Source organism: Ambystoma mexicanum, chromosome 11, assembly GCF_040938575.1.
Source record: "Ambystoma mexicanum isolate Mex_15411 chromosome 11, UKY_AmexF1_1, whole genome shotgun sequence".
Taxonomy (NCBI): domain Eukaryota; kingdom Metazoa; phylum Chordata; class Amphibia; order Caudata; family Ambystomatidae; genus Ambystoma; species Ambystoma mexicanum.
The window spans coordinates 1055285521-1055303112 of record NC_090934.1 but is presented as its reverse complement, the minus strand read 5'-3'; the positions used below and the strand labels follow the sequence as shown (position 1 = coordinate 1055303112).

The 17592-nt window shown below is 46.3% G+C and overlaps 1 protein-coding gene across 2 annotated transcripts in view; it reads left to right on the top strand.

Annotated features, from left to right (window-relative positions):
* Positions 1-17592, top strand: part of MFGE8 (milk fat globule EGF and factor V/VIII domain containing) — a 386330-nt gene that overhangs the window by 261372 nt on the left and 107366 nt on the right. For both annotated transcript variants that reach the window (XM_069624298.1, XM_069624299.1), the window contains exon 6: positions 13209-13364. In XM_069624298.1, the coding sequence (XP_069480399.1) occupies positions 13209-13364 (156 nt within the window). The remainder of the gene's footprint in view (positions 1-13208; positions 13365-17592) is intronic.

Here is a 17592-nt window from a genome sequence, read left to right as displayed (position 1 = left end):
GCATGCTAGGGCTGTATGGGTGCATGTCTGCTTGTGTGATCAATGGGCATGTAAATGCACAACTGAATGCTGTGTGTGAATGAGCGAGTGAATGTTGTGTGAATGTGTTTGTGCACTTGTTTTTGCTGTGCTGGGGCCATCATTTTGACTGAGTGAGACGGGATGGGCTGAAGGGTGTACAGCATTTTATTTCACTCGGCATCTATGGTAAAGCAAGGATGATGAGTAATATTATGTGGTGCGACAAATCACAGGGTTTCATCGCTTCTCCCGAGGGGGGAATATTTGAGTAACTCCCAAGTTACTCGCCCACAACCCACCACCAACAACTGTATCCAAAGAGGACATAAAGAACAAGTTAATGTTTGTTATTGTGGTGTAGAAACCGTAAATCAACAAGATAAAGAATATGAATGCGATACTGAGAAGAAGATTGTCTGAGTAATGAAGAGTATTCGGACAATAGGGAAAAAGGACAGTGACACTATGCCGGGGAAGACCCAGCCACATGTAATAAATGGAGGAGAAGGAATCCTGTCAGTGAGAGAAGCCCAGGCGTTTCGACTCGGCTGTGCAAGGAGAGCTGAGCAAGACCGGCACACACAGTTCTAAGAGAGGAAGAAACATGGCGGTTAAAGGCGACACGTGAGAAGAGCTGAGGGAAGGGAACTTCAGACAAGCTACCGAGTCCTAGGTGGTGGCGTGACTGAGAGTTAGTGGACTGCTGAGTCCAGCAATGACGCCAAGACCACAGACCCTTTCACAGCATGGAGTGGGCATAGAGGTAGAGAGAGAGAAGCCCAGGAGAGTTTAATTTGCTGCGAGGACATAGCTGAATGAAATGGACACACAACTTCAGATAGGAAGAGGAAGCTGGCATGTGGGACCGGCTAATATACCCTCGCGAATAAGAGCAAGAGGGGAAGTTGAGAGAGTGACAGAAGGACAACGGAGCGTGCCACGAGAAAAAGGTTATTGCCTGACTAGAGACAGGTGGACTATGGAATCAATTAACATCAAGATCACTTACCTGGAAGGACCACGGACAGGCATAGGGAAGACCAGATGAAAAGCGAGCATGAGAAAGTTGGTGGCGTGACTGAAGACCGGTGGACAAGGATGTCCATTACCACTGCTCACACCACTTACCTGGGAGCCACACGGGGCAGGCAGACTGAAGAAAAGACCAAGTGAAAAAGCCAACCAGGCAAACCGAATAAAGGGTCCCATCCTGATCCCAGGCCAGGTGATGCTAACCCAAGAGAAATAGGTAACGGGGAAGGCGTGAGACCCGGGAGGGATTCCAGATATAAATAGCATAAGAATCATACTCATCCCAGTAATAGTCAAGAATTAAATAAGAGTGATCATCACTGGAACACTTATACTTGTGTCAGTAAAGACACAATAACAGAGAATACTAAGAGTTATTATTTAAATCCTGATACTCATACCAATAAGGAGAGAACAGCAAAGAACCAAGGTAACCATTACTGGTAACTCCATACTAGTCCCAGTAGAGCCAAAGCGGTGGAAACGAGTGTGAATCATTACTGGAACCTTCATACTGGTCCCAGTAACAGTCAAGTGAAGGAGGAAAGTGAGAATTCTTTTCAGAGTCTTTCTAGCTGGCCCAGCCAGGGAAAAGAGTGGACATTCTGTAAAGAAAAAAAGCATCAATTGTGATATACAAAGAGAGAGTGAAGGATAACTTCAGAAGGGGAAAGCCCGGTGTTAAGGACACGATGGAGAAATTGAAGAGCACTCTTTCTGAACTGTATGAACTGATCAAGTAGTTGCCAAGAACTACCTACGAATAAGTTACTAAAGTGACTGTGCTGAAGAGCAGAGCACAGGAGAAGTGAGTTATTCTCTTGTCCCTTAGTTTATTTGGATAGTGTTGGGGACAGAATAGATTAGCTTTGGACAGAGGGCAGATCTTCCTTTTGGAATCGACGACTGACGAGCATCCTAGTTAGTTTGTGTTTGGTAGGGAAAACATTTAGTTCAAGGATGTCTCCTCCCTCTGAACCACTTTTGAATGGTTTAGGCTCCCTGACTGCGCTCGGTCGCTCTTGCACATTTGCAAAAATATTGACACCCTGCCAATTAAAAAATTCCCCAGCCGCCACTGATCCTTAATCACTCTTACATTTCTTGGCATCAGAAATCGATGAATGCAGCCATTTTCGGGGCTCATCCGTGTTTGTGTTCATTATTAACAGTTATGGGCTTTCACTCCCACAGGTAATGTAAATTAATATAAAGGATACCGCTAAAAGGAAACATTTAACCCAACATCCCCCTTTCATCAAACTTGATGAATCCATTTGAAAAAAGGATTCTAATAATGTTTAAGGCCTTGTCCCCACCTTTCTTTGCAATCTCTTCATGTTTTTGCTTGTGTCGGGAAGGTTGTAAATCCCCTTTATATGGGGTTGACCGTCGATTTGGATACCTTTTTGGTTTCAGTCTTTATACCCAAATGTCTTTATACCCAAACGTGTTTGCCCCAGACCAAGACGTCTAATGTGATGGGGGTGGGGGCGCTACAGGCCTTAATGCAAGCCATACTGGTGCCTGAATAGCCGCATCACATGGTTGAAGTGAGGGGGGTTCAGGCTTTTCTGAGCCTCCGAGGAGTAATGGTTGGCAAAACAAAAAGTTGGAGTGCACCCTACAACCTCATTCAGAATATGACCATTGGAGTGGAGCTTCCTTGGGACAGTGAAATAATCTATGTAAGGAGGTTCAATTTCAAATCCACTTGTAGTAAGGACCCTTGCGGCTGCAAAAACAAGGCCAACAAAATGAAAACAGTTTTTAAGGCAGAATTTAATTTTAGAGGCTTCTGCTATCCCATTGTAGGTGACCCCTGAACATTTTATGGTTACTGCTTTGGTTTTCTAGGATCTTTGACTTGATTAGAAGTGAAGTTGAACAATAAAACAAGTCCACTTGCCACAGCAACCCTTTTCACCATGCTCTATGGCTACCCATATGGCTCCTGGCTTTATGTTTTGGCCACAGGGTCACTATATCATGCCTCCATTGGTTTTATAGAGAAGGTTGGTGGCAGCTGTCATTTAGTTTTGGCATCACCAGTGGTGCAGCGGTTTATAGCACATCAGCAGCCCAATTTACCTTTATGGTAGCCACGGGGATAATATAATTTTTTTAAGTCCTACTCTTGGCCGTTTTGTTTTCAGCCATTCCATTATTTAAGGAAAACACAATGCAAGCCTAAAAGGGCCGTTGTGCAAATCTGGACTCGCGCTTAGCCTATCACTGCACCCTCTTCAGTTATTTGGACTAGATTAGACAGGTGCTTTGCCTTAGATTAAAAAAAAAAAGTGTACTTTTATATTTCGCTTCATGCCGGTGTCCAGCCTCTACGGTTGGAATTGGTATATCGGACCCATGCTGCCCAGTGGTGTATTGCTTCCAAGGCCAGTATGTTGTCCCTGAGCTAGCCTATGGGCCCATAGGCTAAAACAGAGTGTCGGTGGACACCAGTGTTTGGTGGTTTTTAAGGCCAGCCTGATTGTCTGGCTACCAAAACCTTTGTGTGTCTGCCTTTTTTGTGATTGGAGTGCTGGTTTAAGCTTGCCCCTGTGTGAGTGTGTATATTTAGGGGAGACCCTTACCCATCCAAAATGTTGTGATTTTGTAGGTTTACTTACCTGCATTCTGGAGGATGTTAAACAAAGCTGTTTTGCTGAAACTCTACAACTATGTCTGGCAAACTTGCTGGGTTTGTGACTGGCAACCTTAGCTCCGGTTTATTCTTTTGGTTGCTATGTGTGCTTCGTGGGCTTTCCGCCATTGTCCCCTGCTGCTGCTCTTCACTGCATGGCTGGCTGAATGTCCTGTGCTGTGACTGCTTCTGGGTCTTTATATCCATGTTCTTCCTGTGTTACCCTCCTGGTTGTAGCACATTATGGTCGGAAGCCTCCGTCATCTAGAGGGGGTAGGACACAACTACATACCTCTTCTTGTTGTTTGGGCCATTTTGGGTCACCTCAACTGTTGCTCTAATTGTGGGACTGTTTTTTCTCCTGGCTGGCTACTGCATTTTGCCCTCCGAGCCACCTGAATCCACTTGGTCTGGTACTTTCATATTCCTGTTGTCTCCACTCGTGGCTGGTGGGTCTCCTTACTGGGAAGGTGGATGGTGGATGGTGGTTCTTTTCTGGGTAATTGTCATTCTCAGATTCAAGTCCCTGAAGGACCGGATTCTGTAACTCGACCTGCGGGAGAAGATTTGTATTTACTGGATTTTTTTGCTGTTTTGCTGTTCCTGAGCCAAGATCACCATCACTGGCATCGGCTGCTTGGTTATTCTTCAGATTTGCCCTCAGGAGTCACGTAGGCACATGGCACTGGGTTTCTGCAGGTCCCTTTCTACCGCAGTTCACCATTTGCTTACATTGGTCCGAGTCCTTCTCAGCTTCTTTTCTTCCAGGGCTCCTGTGGTTCAACCTCAGAACTGGAACTCTTTGATGGTGTCTCATAGCATCACCCAGGGCTGGTAGCTGCCTTCTATCTGTGAGACCTGCCTCCTATTTCTCCATAACCATGGATCCGCTTATCGGATGCATTCCGTTCATTCCTATGTGTAACATTTACAAACTCCTTTAAGCGACTTTGGGTGGTACTTACCTGTATGCTGGCATATCCTCTATGTCCCCCTTAGGCCTCTAGTGTTTCCAAAAGAGGACTGGAATTGTAGCCTATAACCCTGGTTTGTTGTGCATTTCTTTATTGATGAATTACACTGCCTATGGAGAGGGGATGCTACTGTTTCCGTTGGCTATTTTGTATCGCTGAATTTCTGAGCGAGTTATGGCTCTGGTACTGACTGCAAACTGACTCAATCCTAACTTTTGGTGGCCCACAGGTTGCTTATTCATCTAAAGTGTTAGAAAGGATTGCACATTTAGAATGTCTTCATACTTGAATACTCGCTCACTTCTTCCTCCTTTTCAATCTGGTTTTCTACTGACACTCCTCTCCAGACAGTTTCTCCACTTTCTGTCTTATTAGTTCTCAGTGCTTCTTTTAATACTGTCAAGTATCCTATTTTGTTTCAGTCTTTGGCATCTCTGGGAATTGCTAATTCTGCCCTTCATTGGTTTTCATCCTATCTTTCTGAATGTACCTAGGTTCTATGCCTGCACCATCACCACTTCTTTGTCTTGACTGGGGTCCTAGGTGGACTAAAAGGCCTTCCTCGCTATGGATCAGCCAGAGAGGAAGAGCGAGTGTTGCTCCCTGGCAAACCAAGCAAGAAGGGAGGAAGCACCGCCAGGCTCCTTTCGTAGCTGAGAAGAAAAGCCAACCAATCAATACCTACATAAGACAATAGACCTCACACCCCTTTCCCCAAATAGTAGTTGCCTGTGTTGTGTGGAGGAGGCGGTGAAAGGGTCCTAATCCCAGGTGGCACGGGCCCCAGCTAGCGAAGGCATGCAGGAGAAGGGTCCTAATCCCAGGTGGCACGGGGGCGCAGCTAGTGAAGGCAAGCAGGAGAAGGGTCCTAATCTCAGGTGGCATGAGGGTGCAGCTAGGGAAGGTAATTTGGAGAAACTAAAAGCAAGCAGCTATCCAATCAGTTTGTATGTATTCATGTATGTATTTAAATTTGTAAAGCGCAACAAAACCAAGGCCCGGGGGATCTGGGCGCTAGCAGTGGATTGGGAGGACAGTAGAATGAAGCTCTAAACGGAAATGTCTTCAGAGCTTTTTGGAAGCAAATGCGATCCGGAACATCAGGCAAGGTCTGTGGGAGGGTTCCACAGCATTGGTGTCAGGACGGAAAGGGAGCGTCCCCCGGACCTTGTTTTACGAAAACGCAACACCACTAGATTTTTACAAGCTGATCACAACCTGCGTGTTGGTACATAAGCAGTGAGCTTTAGCCAAAGATAAACGAGACCTACAGATTGGTCGGAACGGTGTACAATACACAAGGCCTTGAATTTGATCCGGCTTCTACTGCTCCCCAATCCAAATCCAAACAAAACCAAGTACCAACAACAAATCCAAAAGCATTTCCAGGTAACCAAATCAAAGTCCATAAATCCAAGGGTCCAAAATCACCAAATCCAAGGAGTAATCCAAAGGCAAGACTATATAAACAATTCAGGAGTCTTCAAGAAGGTCCCGAAATCCAAACGGGTGAGAGCACCACTCGTAGAACAGCTGAGGATCACTGCAACAGGGAAACGGCCACGTATAAATGCCCCAGCATTGAAAAACCTTTGTGTTCAATGTACGTGCTTTGGCGTGTCATGTGACCACTGGCACACACATCGCGTACTGAGTCCGGAACCCCGTTTGTCACCTTCCATCCGCGACATTCCACAGGAGACACCAGGAACGAGGAACCCTCCTCCTGCAATCCCTGCGTAAGCAGAGCAAGGCGGGCGGGCCTGACGTTCTATGTGGTGTTTCTATGGGTGAGAAGGGGAGCCCATCTTTTACTTCTTCTATACTATTCCTCTTTCTTCTCTAATTACTATCTTTGCGATTCAAGCTCGTTTTGATGCTGATGATACCCAGATTTCCCTTTCCTTTGCTTCTCTCTGATTTCTTTTGTATCGACAGCTAACTTCTCGTTTACTGCCTATTAATTCCTGGGCGCTTTCGCACTTTATTCGATTGAACCATAAACCAACCGGACATGTTTTTATTTCCAGCTACTGTGACAATTCAACCTCCATTTTAAATTATCTTTCCTCCATTAGAGCTTCCAATTTCTAAAAAAACTCATAATCTTGGCTTCATTTTGTTATTATAATCTTTCCAGCCAAGAACCCATACTTTCTATTGTGCGCACTTTTCAGCTATTCAATATTTGTAAAAATCCATCACCTGTACCCTTTCTCTTTCACTAAGCTACTTCCGCAGACACTGGTTATTTCTCACTTGAACTATTGCTGTTCACTTTCTGTTGGCCAGCCTAAGTATGCTTTGTTCCCATTTCGTTCGGATTTGCACTCTGCTGCCCAAATTCTTTTTAAACTTAATTTCTCTGCAGAATGTCTTCATATCTTGAGCCACTCGATTGACTTCTTATTGCTGCTCTTTGTCACTTTGTACTATTTTTAAAGCTATTCATACTCCTTTCTCCAGATTACTTTATTACTTGGTTTCTTTTTTGTCTTACCTTCTTACTTCCCCTCGCCCCCCTTGTGCCCCTCCTCACTTTCGTTCCTTTCAATGTTTTGCTCCAGAACTTTGGAACACCCTTCCTTTGGCTGACATGTTACGTGTAGGCATACATGTGCAGGCCAAAAAGGTGGCGTACAAGTGTGTACACTGCCTCTTGCTCTCGCCTTCTCCACTCTGCCGCGCAAATGCGGTAAACGCTGACTGCCATGTACACATGGCAGGCAGCTTTTACAATGGATCCCTATGGGGTCTGCCTGCTTTTGCTGACACATAAAGCAGGCAGACCCTATGGGGATGCCTAGCCTGTGCACTAGCATGAAAAAGCATGCAGGCGCAAACGCTGAAGGATTTGCATGGCGGAAAGGAAGGGAGCGGCAACACAAGTTAACGAAAATGGGCCATGACGGGAATTGATATGTTATTTATAATGCGCTTAATACCCAGAGGTTTCTAAGCGCGGACCCGGGGATCGAACCTGTGTTGCTCCGTGTCGTCTTGCTTCCAAGGCATTGCCGCTGAGATATCCTCCTGAGACTATCCACCCATGATAGCATAAAAGCCTTGATTCCTGCAGTGGCTCGCGGCTCTTTTACGCAGGGCTGAGAAGGAGTACTTTGTGTTTAACTCCAACTACTATATATATATTCTATGTGTCATTTTGCAATGAGGTGTATTTTTTTTGTATACCAGTGTGGTATATTCTCTGGGGGTACTTCACTGCCAGCCTATCTCCCCCCTTTGAGTTACGCCTGACTGCTCTGCCATAGCTACCACTTTTTGTTGCAACCCTTGTCTGTCTTTAGGTTGTGGGCATCCCTCACCCAAACGGAAGTGGAGAAATCTGCTTTACAGAATGCCCTCAAAATATCGGATGACTCCTTATATTACTTCCCGACCCTCTGCTCAGCCCATCGGGCCCTGTTAGCCGTTTCGAAGATTTGGTGCTGCTCTTGAAGAGGGAGCGGTTTCTCTGTCCAAACCCCTTGTTTGTGTAGTGCTCTGCCACAGGGGTCTGCTACTTGCAGCTCCCCGGATGTTTTGCACTGTGATGCACAGGCCCCTCATTACTGCAGTGTGGGCTCGGGCGCATGAGAGTTCTAGTTCTGAGCCTATGGTGGACACTGCTCCTATTTATTTATTTATTTTGCATTTTTAAAGCGCTCACAGAGCACGCGGGCATCGAGGCGCTGTTACAGGAATTGTTTTTTTGAGTTGCGTAATAGTTTTTTGTGTGTTTTGTTTGGTCTTAGTTGCGTGTTTATTATGCGCTTAAATACCCTGAGGTTTCTAAGCCCCGGGGATCGAACCTGTGTTGCTTCGTGTCGTCGTGCTTCCAAGGCGAACATGTTGCTGCTGAGCTATCCTCCCAGGATCCTCTAGCTATCATCTAGCATCTGAGACTTTGAGGAATGCCAGACCCGTCGGAAGTGTTGTACAGCACTAACATTTTTGCTCTTCAGCTGATGCGATTGTAACTTTTTTGGATCTCCCATCATATTACTTTTTTAAGGGTCAGGTGCTGTGACACACCCCGCCCCCCAAATGAGCCACTTATCTTGAGCTATGCACTGTTGCACTGCACGGTATCCCATAATTCATCTCGTATTAATAGCACATTTTGTTATTTTCCATAATATAATCAATTGCCATGGGATATTGAACGTGGTAATGAGAGTAAAGGCTTTTTTGTTGTTTTGATTGCCAGCTTGATTGATAGTTTATTCATATCACGCACAGGTGTTTCAGAGCGCGACAAGGCAAGGGAGAACAAAAACAACCATCTTACTAGGCCCAGTGACATTGAGAACGCGCAAGTGCATGGGAGAGGGAAAAAGGGGAAAAGTGCATGGAAGGGGGGAGAAGTGGAAAGTGCAGAGCAAAGGAATACAGATAATAAATACATTTTAACAAGCAACAATCAATAGTAGTGCAGCCAGCTGGTGGCAAGTGCTAGGTTTGAGGCAACAGAGAGGGTGAGTCTGGTAAGTGCAGAGAGAATAAAGGGTGAGGGGGACTTTACGGGTACAGATACAGGCCCAAGTGCAAGGGTTTGCCAGGAGGCAGTGCGGGTGAGTGGCAAGGTGAGTGGGTACCTGGGCCCAGAAGTCAGAAGGTAGGCCAGGTGCACGGTGCCAAGAGAGAGCAGATCAGGAGGGGAGAGGACGGGCGAAGGCAGAAGCAAAGAGGAAGGTCTTGAGGTGCTTCCGGACCGAGAGATGGTTTTCCTCAAGTTTAAAAGTGGCAGGGAGACTGTTCAAGAGGGAGGACCCAGCCGAGGACAAAGATCTACCCCCATCTCGCTTCTTTGAGAAATGACTGACCCTGAGGGAGTTAGAGGAGCGTAGAGCTCGAGAGGGAAGGTATTTACGAAGGGACAGCTGAAGGTAAAGTGGACCCAGGCCGCAGAAAGCCTTGTGGACAATGCAAAGGATTTTGAATTTAATCCTTGCAGCCACTGGGAGCCAGTGGAGAGATTTCAGGGCTGGAGAGATACGAGCCCAGTGCTTGAGATCGAGTACAAGTCTTGGAGTCCTGTTCTGGATAAGTTGCAGAGGGCGTAGAGTAGAAGCAGGTAGATTTAGAAAGAGGCTGTTACAATAGTCCAACCCAGAGCGAACCAGGTCTGGAGAGGCAGTGAGCTTCTGGGGGAAGGAAAGGAAAGGCAGAATACCTCTGAGTAGGTGTAGTAGGAACTTTTACTTTCTAGAGAAGTCAGAGATGTGGGCAGAGAAGGAAAGCCTGGAGTCAAAGATGACCCTGAGGTTCTTAGCCTCGCAGGTAGGGGTAGGAGGAGGGGCAAGGGAGGCCGGCCAGAGAGTGAGAGGAAAGGAGGGTGAGGTTGTCCCGATGAGGAGGATCTCCTTCTTGCTGGCATTCGAGCAGAGATCGTTGGCAGCACACCAATCCTGAATGACAGATAGGCAGAGATGAGAGAAGGAGAGGAGGTGGCCGAGGGAAGCCTGAAAATGAGTTGTGTTGTCAGCATAGCACTGAAAGTGGGAGCAGAAAATGGCAATGCGATGAGCAAGAGTTGCCAGGTATTGGTTAAAAAGCCAGGGTGAGAGGTTAGACCCCTGGGGAACACCACAGGGAGATAGATGAAAGGGGGGAGTTGATGCCCGATGCAGCACTGATTGCTTCCGGTTCACCCCTGATTGGGAGGGAGGGGTCAAACGACAATTGTTTGGCCACCTCTTTGGTGCATGCTACCATTCTCTCCGCCACCCCCTCTGCAGTATAATAATGCCCCACCTGTACCTGCTTTTCAATTCTCACCCAACAGACCAGTCCTATACAACTTTCTGCAACAATATTCTCCGTTCATGCCCTTTATTTCTTTACCTTTCCTTCCAAGAGATTCCCTTTTCTCCCACCAGACATCCCCATAGATGGACTTAAATACAAGTGGAAGGAATGTGAATCGGGAGCAGTTCTATATAATGAAGAACAGGAGCTTGGGTAATGCAAATGTTAACCTGGAAAGATTCCCTTTGGTGTAAAGGAGCTCAGGTATTTATTCTCTGTGGCTTTTGTAATTAATTACCAGCAGAGGTGCCACACGTGTTCCATATTTGCCAGTTTCTATGTACTTCGTTAATCCTATTCCTTTGGCATGACTCGCTTCAGGCACTGTCACTACTGTGGTGATGTGATTCTGAAAAACTTGGTTGACAGATGAGCATTTCCCTAAGTGCTCGAATTTCCCAACTACTTTCCAGCTGCTTTGAACCAAAAAAAGATCCAGTGTTCAACGCAACCATGCAGTGTTTCGCCGTGGCAGAGGCATGCCAAAGAAAGCCAGGTGTGGCAGAGACAAATTCTGCCATTGTGTGGCGTTTTTCCTCATTGTATCCTATGGCTTTCATGCCTGGCAAATGGGCTGTGGGATGGTAGCGCCAATGTCCGCCCTCCTGGCTAGGCATGGAAGCCATTCGCACCCTGGGATACATCCGGGGTGCGAATGGCTTTCATTTTTTTTCCTCTGGAGATTAAGCCATGCCAATCTCTGAAGGGGAAAAAAGAAACCAAGATGGCCGCTGTCATAGTGAAAAGGGACTAAGTCCCTCTTCCATGTCTATGGCGGCGGCTGAAGCGTGAGGTGCGGTGGGCGGTCCTGCAGGAGTGAGGAGGGGTGGAGAGAGGTTTTTGATGGTTTGGGGGGGATTGGGGGAGTGGGGATGTTTGCCACTCCACATTAAAATAAAAAAGGCACTACCCAGGGAAGGGCATTGGGTGGCTTGAACAGTGGGTGGGGATTGTGCATTCTCGTCTGCTGTTCCAGCCACCTTATTGGCTGAGTGCCCTTCCGTAGGTGCGAATAGCCAAGAAAGCTTTCTACCTTTAGACGGCTGCATTAGAAGTGAAGTCCAAGTTGTAATACTACTAGTAAGGTGCTGAAGTCGGTGTTTAAACATGATTTAGGGCAAGGGTTTGTGGCTTTCAAGATCTTTTAGACAGATCTATGTGATTACTGCACATTTTACACTGCAAATCCCTAAAATGTAGTGTTCAATTCTTTTATTTTTTATTTTAATTTTGTTTTTGTGCTTTTTCTTGCAAACAAATGCAGAGGAGCCCCCAACAGCCCCCATGCCCAATTTTTACCCCTACCCCACTTATCAATATGTACTAGGAAAAGTGCAAAAATGTGATAAAAAAACCCTACATTTTAGGGTTTGACGTGATGGTATTCAGCATTTTCGTCCTATCTCGCTTTAGGCTGATATTCCCTTGATCCCTCACCGTTGATTATGCTGGATCCAGTCAATGGAAACTGTAGTGAAAGACCTCTGGAGAGCCAAAGGGGGCAGGCACCTGCCGTAGAAGATTTTTAGATGAAAGCACACGGGGGGGGGGTGTAACTGGTGAATCAAGGATGCCAGAGGTACATATGATGCTATTCTGGACTGTTGAGGTAACTCTTCTTAGAAATACCTAGTGCAACTCTGACTCTCCCGACACTAAATTGCTGAGCCTGATATTTGCCTCAAGACCCTGTCACGATCCTTAACAATTGGAACATTCGTGATCATACCAAAATAGAGAAGGCAGCCATTTTGTAGCCCAAAATGCCAAAATTCGAGATACCCATTTTGCCACATATATATGTGGGAGGGGTGGGTAAGTAAGGAGTAAAGGTGAGGGGGTATTGGGGGCTTATGGGGGGTCTCCCCCTGCATATATATGTGATAAAAAAAGGGTAACAGAAAAAATTGCATTTTTGGGATTCACCTTTTGTTTTCGCAGTATTCACATAGTTCCGAAAATTCCTTGCACTGTGGCAAATGGATCACAGTAAGCAAGACCGTGGTTACATGTTGAAAATGGTGGGTGATTGGACATGAGGGGTGAGTAAAGAACTAAGGTGAAGTTGGAAGCGGTTTCGGGCTCTAGATGGAGCAAGAGGGTCTCCGCCATATGCAAGGGCAGTTTCGCAGGCAAGCTCCGCGTGAAGTAAGGAGAACAGCATGGGCTTGGGTTCCATCAGGCCTTAAAAATGTATATGCCGCTGCTCAACAAGAGGCGTTTCGAACCCTGACAGGTGTTGATTCCCATGAAACCTATGTAGGACTTCAAAAAAGGATCAGTGTTATATTGATTTGCCGGTATGCAGTAATAAAATCGCTGCAAAAATGTCGCCTTTACAAAAAATTGCGGCTATAATGCCATGGTTTGACCCGGTAAAAGTGTACCCCATTATACTATTTAAGGGGAGCGGTGGTTGCGGGGGTGTCCCCGCTCCCCTTAAATGGTATAATGGGTCTGGGGGTGTCGCTCGCAACCTTACATGGAATGTGGCGGTAAACGCACAGCCTTTTTGCCGCGATGTTTTGTGTAAACTGCCATTTTTGCAGTGATTTTAACACATGGAACCGATTTGCCTTAAAGTGTGCATTCCAGTTGCCTCATACAGAACATAGCTGACAATATATTGTGCATCAATAGCAAAATGCCGAATTGCCTTATCTTTGTAGATTACTTTGGAAGATAGTTGGCCCAAACTAACCATCCTCTTATTGCTCATGACACAGGTCAACCTGCTGCGGAAGATGAGGGTCTCGGGCATCCTCACCCAGGGTGCCAGCCGAGTGGGCACGGCAGAGTACATCAGAGGCTTCAAGGTGGCATACAGCCTCGACGGGCATTTGTTCACCTTCTGCAAAGAGGAGGGAAAAGACAAAGACAAGGTAAGCCCAACCCTTATATTCCAAGGTGCATGTCCTCACCACTAAGCAAGGGCGGCATTTGCCTCAATGTTGATGGCTGAATTTACACATCTGCACAGCTTTTATGAGCGAAGGCTCACAGGTCTGCTCTGTACATATGCTTCCTTAAATAAGACCTTCCATCTCACGCTTGGTATGCTAACCCCTTAACTGCTGGGTTATTATGCATCTCTATGCAAATAGGACGAGCATACTCGTCCTCAGCACTTAAGAGGAGCGAATACCGACTTGTCTTGTGCTATATTCGGCCTATCCAGAGTGTGACCCAGCAACCAGTCATGGAAGCTCGGTTCTGTGGGGCATTAGCTGCTGTCCACATTGCATTGTGTGCATGTTGAGGCTGGGTTTTTGGGGAAATGACAAGTGCTTTGGTAGCTTGATCCGCCCCACAATACCTGCATGAAAGTCATATTGCGCCCGACCTCAATGGGTGCCACCAGTATTCAACGAGACACCATCACGCCACTTGACACGCACCACAACCTTGTCCGATTGAGTAGTCGTTTGTTCACTAGAGTCGAGAGGCCACACCTCCAGTGAAACTATGCACTAGCGTCTATACATTAGCTTTATGGATCCCAGAAGCTAAATTTGATTCAATCTGTTGCACACTTTAATACTGTATGTGCCTTTTTGTCTATATTTAACATTACTCTCTTCTACTTTAATGATTCATACGCAGGTCTCTGCCACGCCCTATTTCTTTTCAGAGCATGCACATATAATTCCTGCTGCCTTTATTGGATATCCAGATAACTGAATTCTTGTCATATTCCTTCTACCCCAATTTCTGATTGCCACATTCTTGTTACCCAGACATGGAAAATAGGTGTGGTACAACGTATCGCCTCTTGCTTTCGTTAATGTCTCTGCTGGCTGCGACGCTTGTACCTGGGCAATGTGGCCCTTCTCTTCGGTTAAGATATTCTTCTGCAGGACAAATTCGGAGGTTGCTGAATAAGCTCCAGTCAGAAGATTTATCCACTTTGTATTCACGCTTAATGAATTTCTGGCGGTTTCATGAGCGGTGAAATACTGTATGTGACCACTTTTTCTGTAGGTCTAGATCTCCCATCTCCCCACTTCCCTTGCCCTTTGCTTCAAGTACTGCCTGTTTCTGTAGTCGCTGTCAATTGGAAGCCCTGTGAGCTATGCTTGCAATTGATGTTCACTGTCACTGCCTGATGTCAAATCTAGGTGTTACTCATTGCCTCTAGCCATGTTTTAGCTTAAATCTAGGTGCTACTATAGTGCATCTTAGTAACATTGTCTTATCCCAAATTGAAGTGCTTCGTAATGCTTCATAGCTAATTCGATCAGCCCTACCTAGGTGTTATCTTAATGGAACTCAGCCCAATTGTGCTATCCTTACTATCCTTACCAGGTGTCACATTAACGCACGTCGGCCTAACCAGTGTTAACCTAATCAACTCCCCGATCACCTAACACTCTTGCCTTTACAACTGAGCATGTGTACATTAATTACCAACTTGCTTGCCTGCACTTCGATCCTCATTAACATTGCATCACGACCCAGTATGGCTCCTCAGCTACCTAACATGCGATACTCAACCATGCCCAACACCAAGCTCTCATACCCAGATATAACCGACCCCAACCACTGCAATTTACTAGTCTCCCTCGTTCCACTATCGATAGGAACCTAGGACTCTGAGCCAGATTAGCCAACATTTTCGAGCCCCTAGCCCGCTCACTGCGTACCCTACAGAACTCCATAATACCACCTAGGTCTTCCACTAAAAAATCTAACTTGTCCCAAAACTCTAATCCTAAACCCTCACCCAGCTCCACTATTCAGGCTACCCCTGAGTCAACACAGGACAAGCGCCACACTACTACCACTAAAAACATAACCAGCCCCAAAATAAAGGGAGCCCTGATCAATGCTAGATCGTTAGTAGCTCACACTACAGAAATAGCCGACTTGATCCTCGAAGACCTTGACCTCCTTGCCATTGCTGAGACCTGGCTGCACCCAGCAGCAGGCCCCATGCTTATGTTGGCAGTCCCAGACAATTACTCTATCTTGAGACAAGATCGTCCCAATTCCAGAGGAGGAGGAGGTGTTGCCATTATCCACAAATGCAGTCTTGCCATGAGACTAGCAACACCTACCAACGTCCCATCATGCGAAACACTATCAGCCAAAATCCCACTTACCAACACCCAAACTCTCTACCGCCCGCCTGGCCCCATTGGCACCTTTGATGAAGACATTAATACTATCCTCTCCAGCAACCTTACCAGTTCTACCCAAGTCCTCACCCTGGGTGATTTCAACATGGGCTACAATGATCCTGAAGACCATTCCGCCATCACTATAGTCAACAATCTCTCGGAACTAGACTTTGCACAAAGATGTATGGCACCTACACACTCCAAAGGCAGAACACTCAACTGGGTGGCCGATTACAACTGTCTAGCGAACATTACAAATATCTCACCACTAGCCTGGACCGACCACCACCTGGTCTCGTTCCTGCTCTCTACTGACAGACCCCCACCCCCACCCATTATCAGGGCCCCGCCCACCCTCACAAGAAATAAGAAGAATGTGACAGCTGAAAGACTCATCCCGAACCTACTCCCTACACTCAACACACTCCCAGACAACCTGGACCCAGAGACCCTGGTTGAAGAATATAACAAGATCATGGTCACTTCGCTGGACCTAATTGCCCCCCTCAAATTGAGACCAACTAAACCGAATACGCACCTTAACAAATGGTACACTCTATTCCTTAAAAATGTAAGGCAGCAAAAAAGGATCTGTGAGGCCACTTGGAAAAAATCCCCTTCAGCCGCTAATAAACTGAAACGCTCCAAACTAGCCACACTCTACAAAAAAGAAATCTACCTGGTTAAACAAACCTCTTTTGGCTCTCACATATCCCAAGCGAAATCAAACATGAAGGAACTATTTTGCATCCTTAAAGAAGTTGAAACCCCCATAGTACCTCCGGACACCCGTACTAAAGACAAAAACTGGTGTTCAGAAATCCAAAGCGCCCTAGCCAAGAGAATCGCGATCCTTCAAAGTAAAATCGCCCGTAAAAAAGTGTCCCTCAACGGCACTCCTCCCTCCAAAACACCAGTTACGCTCACAGATCTCCCTCACTTTAACTTCTCTAAAGTTATGGTTCTCGAAGTAGAAAAAAATCATCTGGTCTCTGAAACCGTCCAACTGTCAGGGAGACCTGTGCCCGGCACAGCTAATTAAAGATGCCGCCCGCGACGTCTTCCCCCTTCATCACAAAACTGATTAACGCCTCCTTCACCACTGGCTCCATCCCCACCAATCTAAAACAATCCTGGGTACTTCCACTATTAAAAAAAAAACACACTTGACCCATCTATGCCCACCAACTACAGACCTATAACGACCGTTCCCTTCTTACTAAAAATTCTGGACAAGGTCGCCTATGTACAAATAAGAACACCATCTATTAAGCTCAAGACAATCAGGGTTCCGCCCTCAACATAGTACTGAAACAGCCCTCATCGATTTGAAAGCTCAGATCGATACGCTCAGAGACAACGGCCAAGTTGCCCTACTCCTCCTCCTCGATCTGTCTGCAGCTTTCGACCTGGTCGATCACACTGTCCTATGCACACACCTCCACACATCAGCTCACTTCTCGGCCAAGGCCATCACCTGGATTACCTCTTTTCTCAATGGTAGAACCATGAGGGTCTTCTCACCTACTGCGGCAGCTGATCCCATACCCATCACCTGTGGCGTCCCGCAAGGTTTTTGTGTCTCCCCTACATTATACAACATATTTACTAAGCCCCTTTTTGCTGATTTGGATCATCTCGGTATCGCCTACACCAACTATGCAGATGATGCCCAGATCCTCCTTCCACTTTCTGGAGATTATGGAAAGGATTTGGCCTTGCTAAATAGGGTGTACATCATCATCCAGGCATGGATGGCCATACATGGACTATGCCTGAATGATGATAAAACTGAACTCCTCATCCTAGGCACTACATTCATCTTAAAGAAACTTGGCCCTGCCTACAACTCCTTCACGATCAATGGGAATAACTTCAAGGTCTGACAAGAGGTCAAAACACTGGGCTTTTACCTGGACTCTAATTTCTCCTTCAGAAGACAGGTGAGCTCATTGGCTTCCTCTACGGCATATACGTGTAAATTAATCTG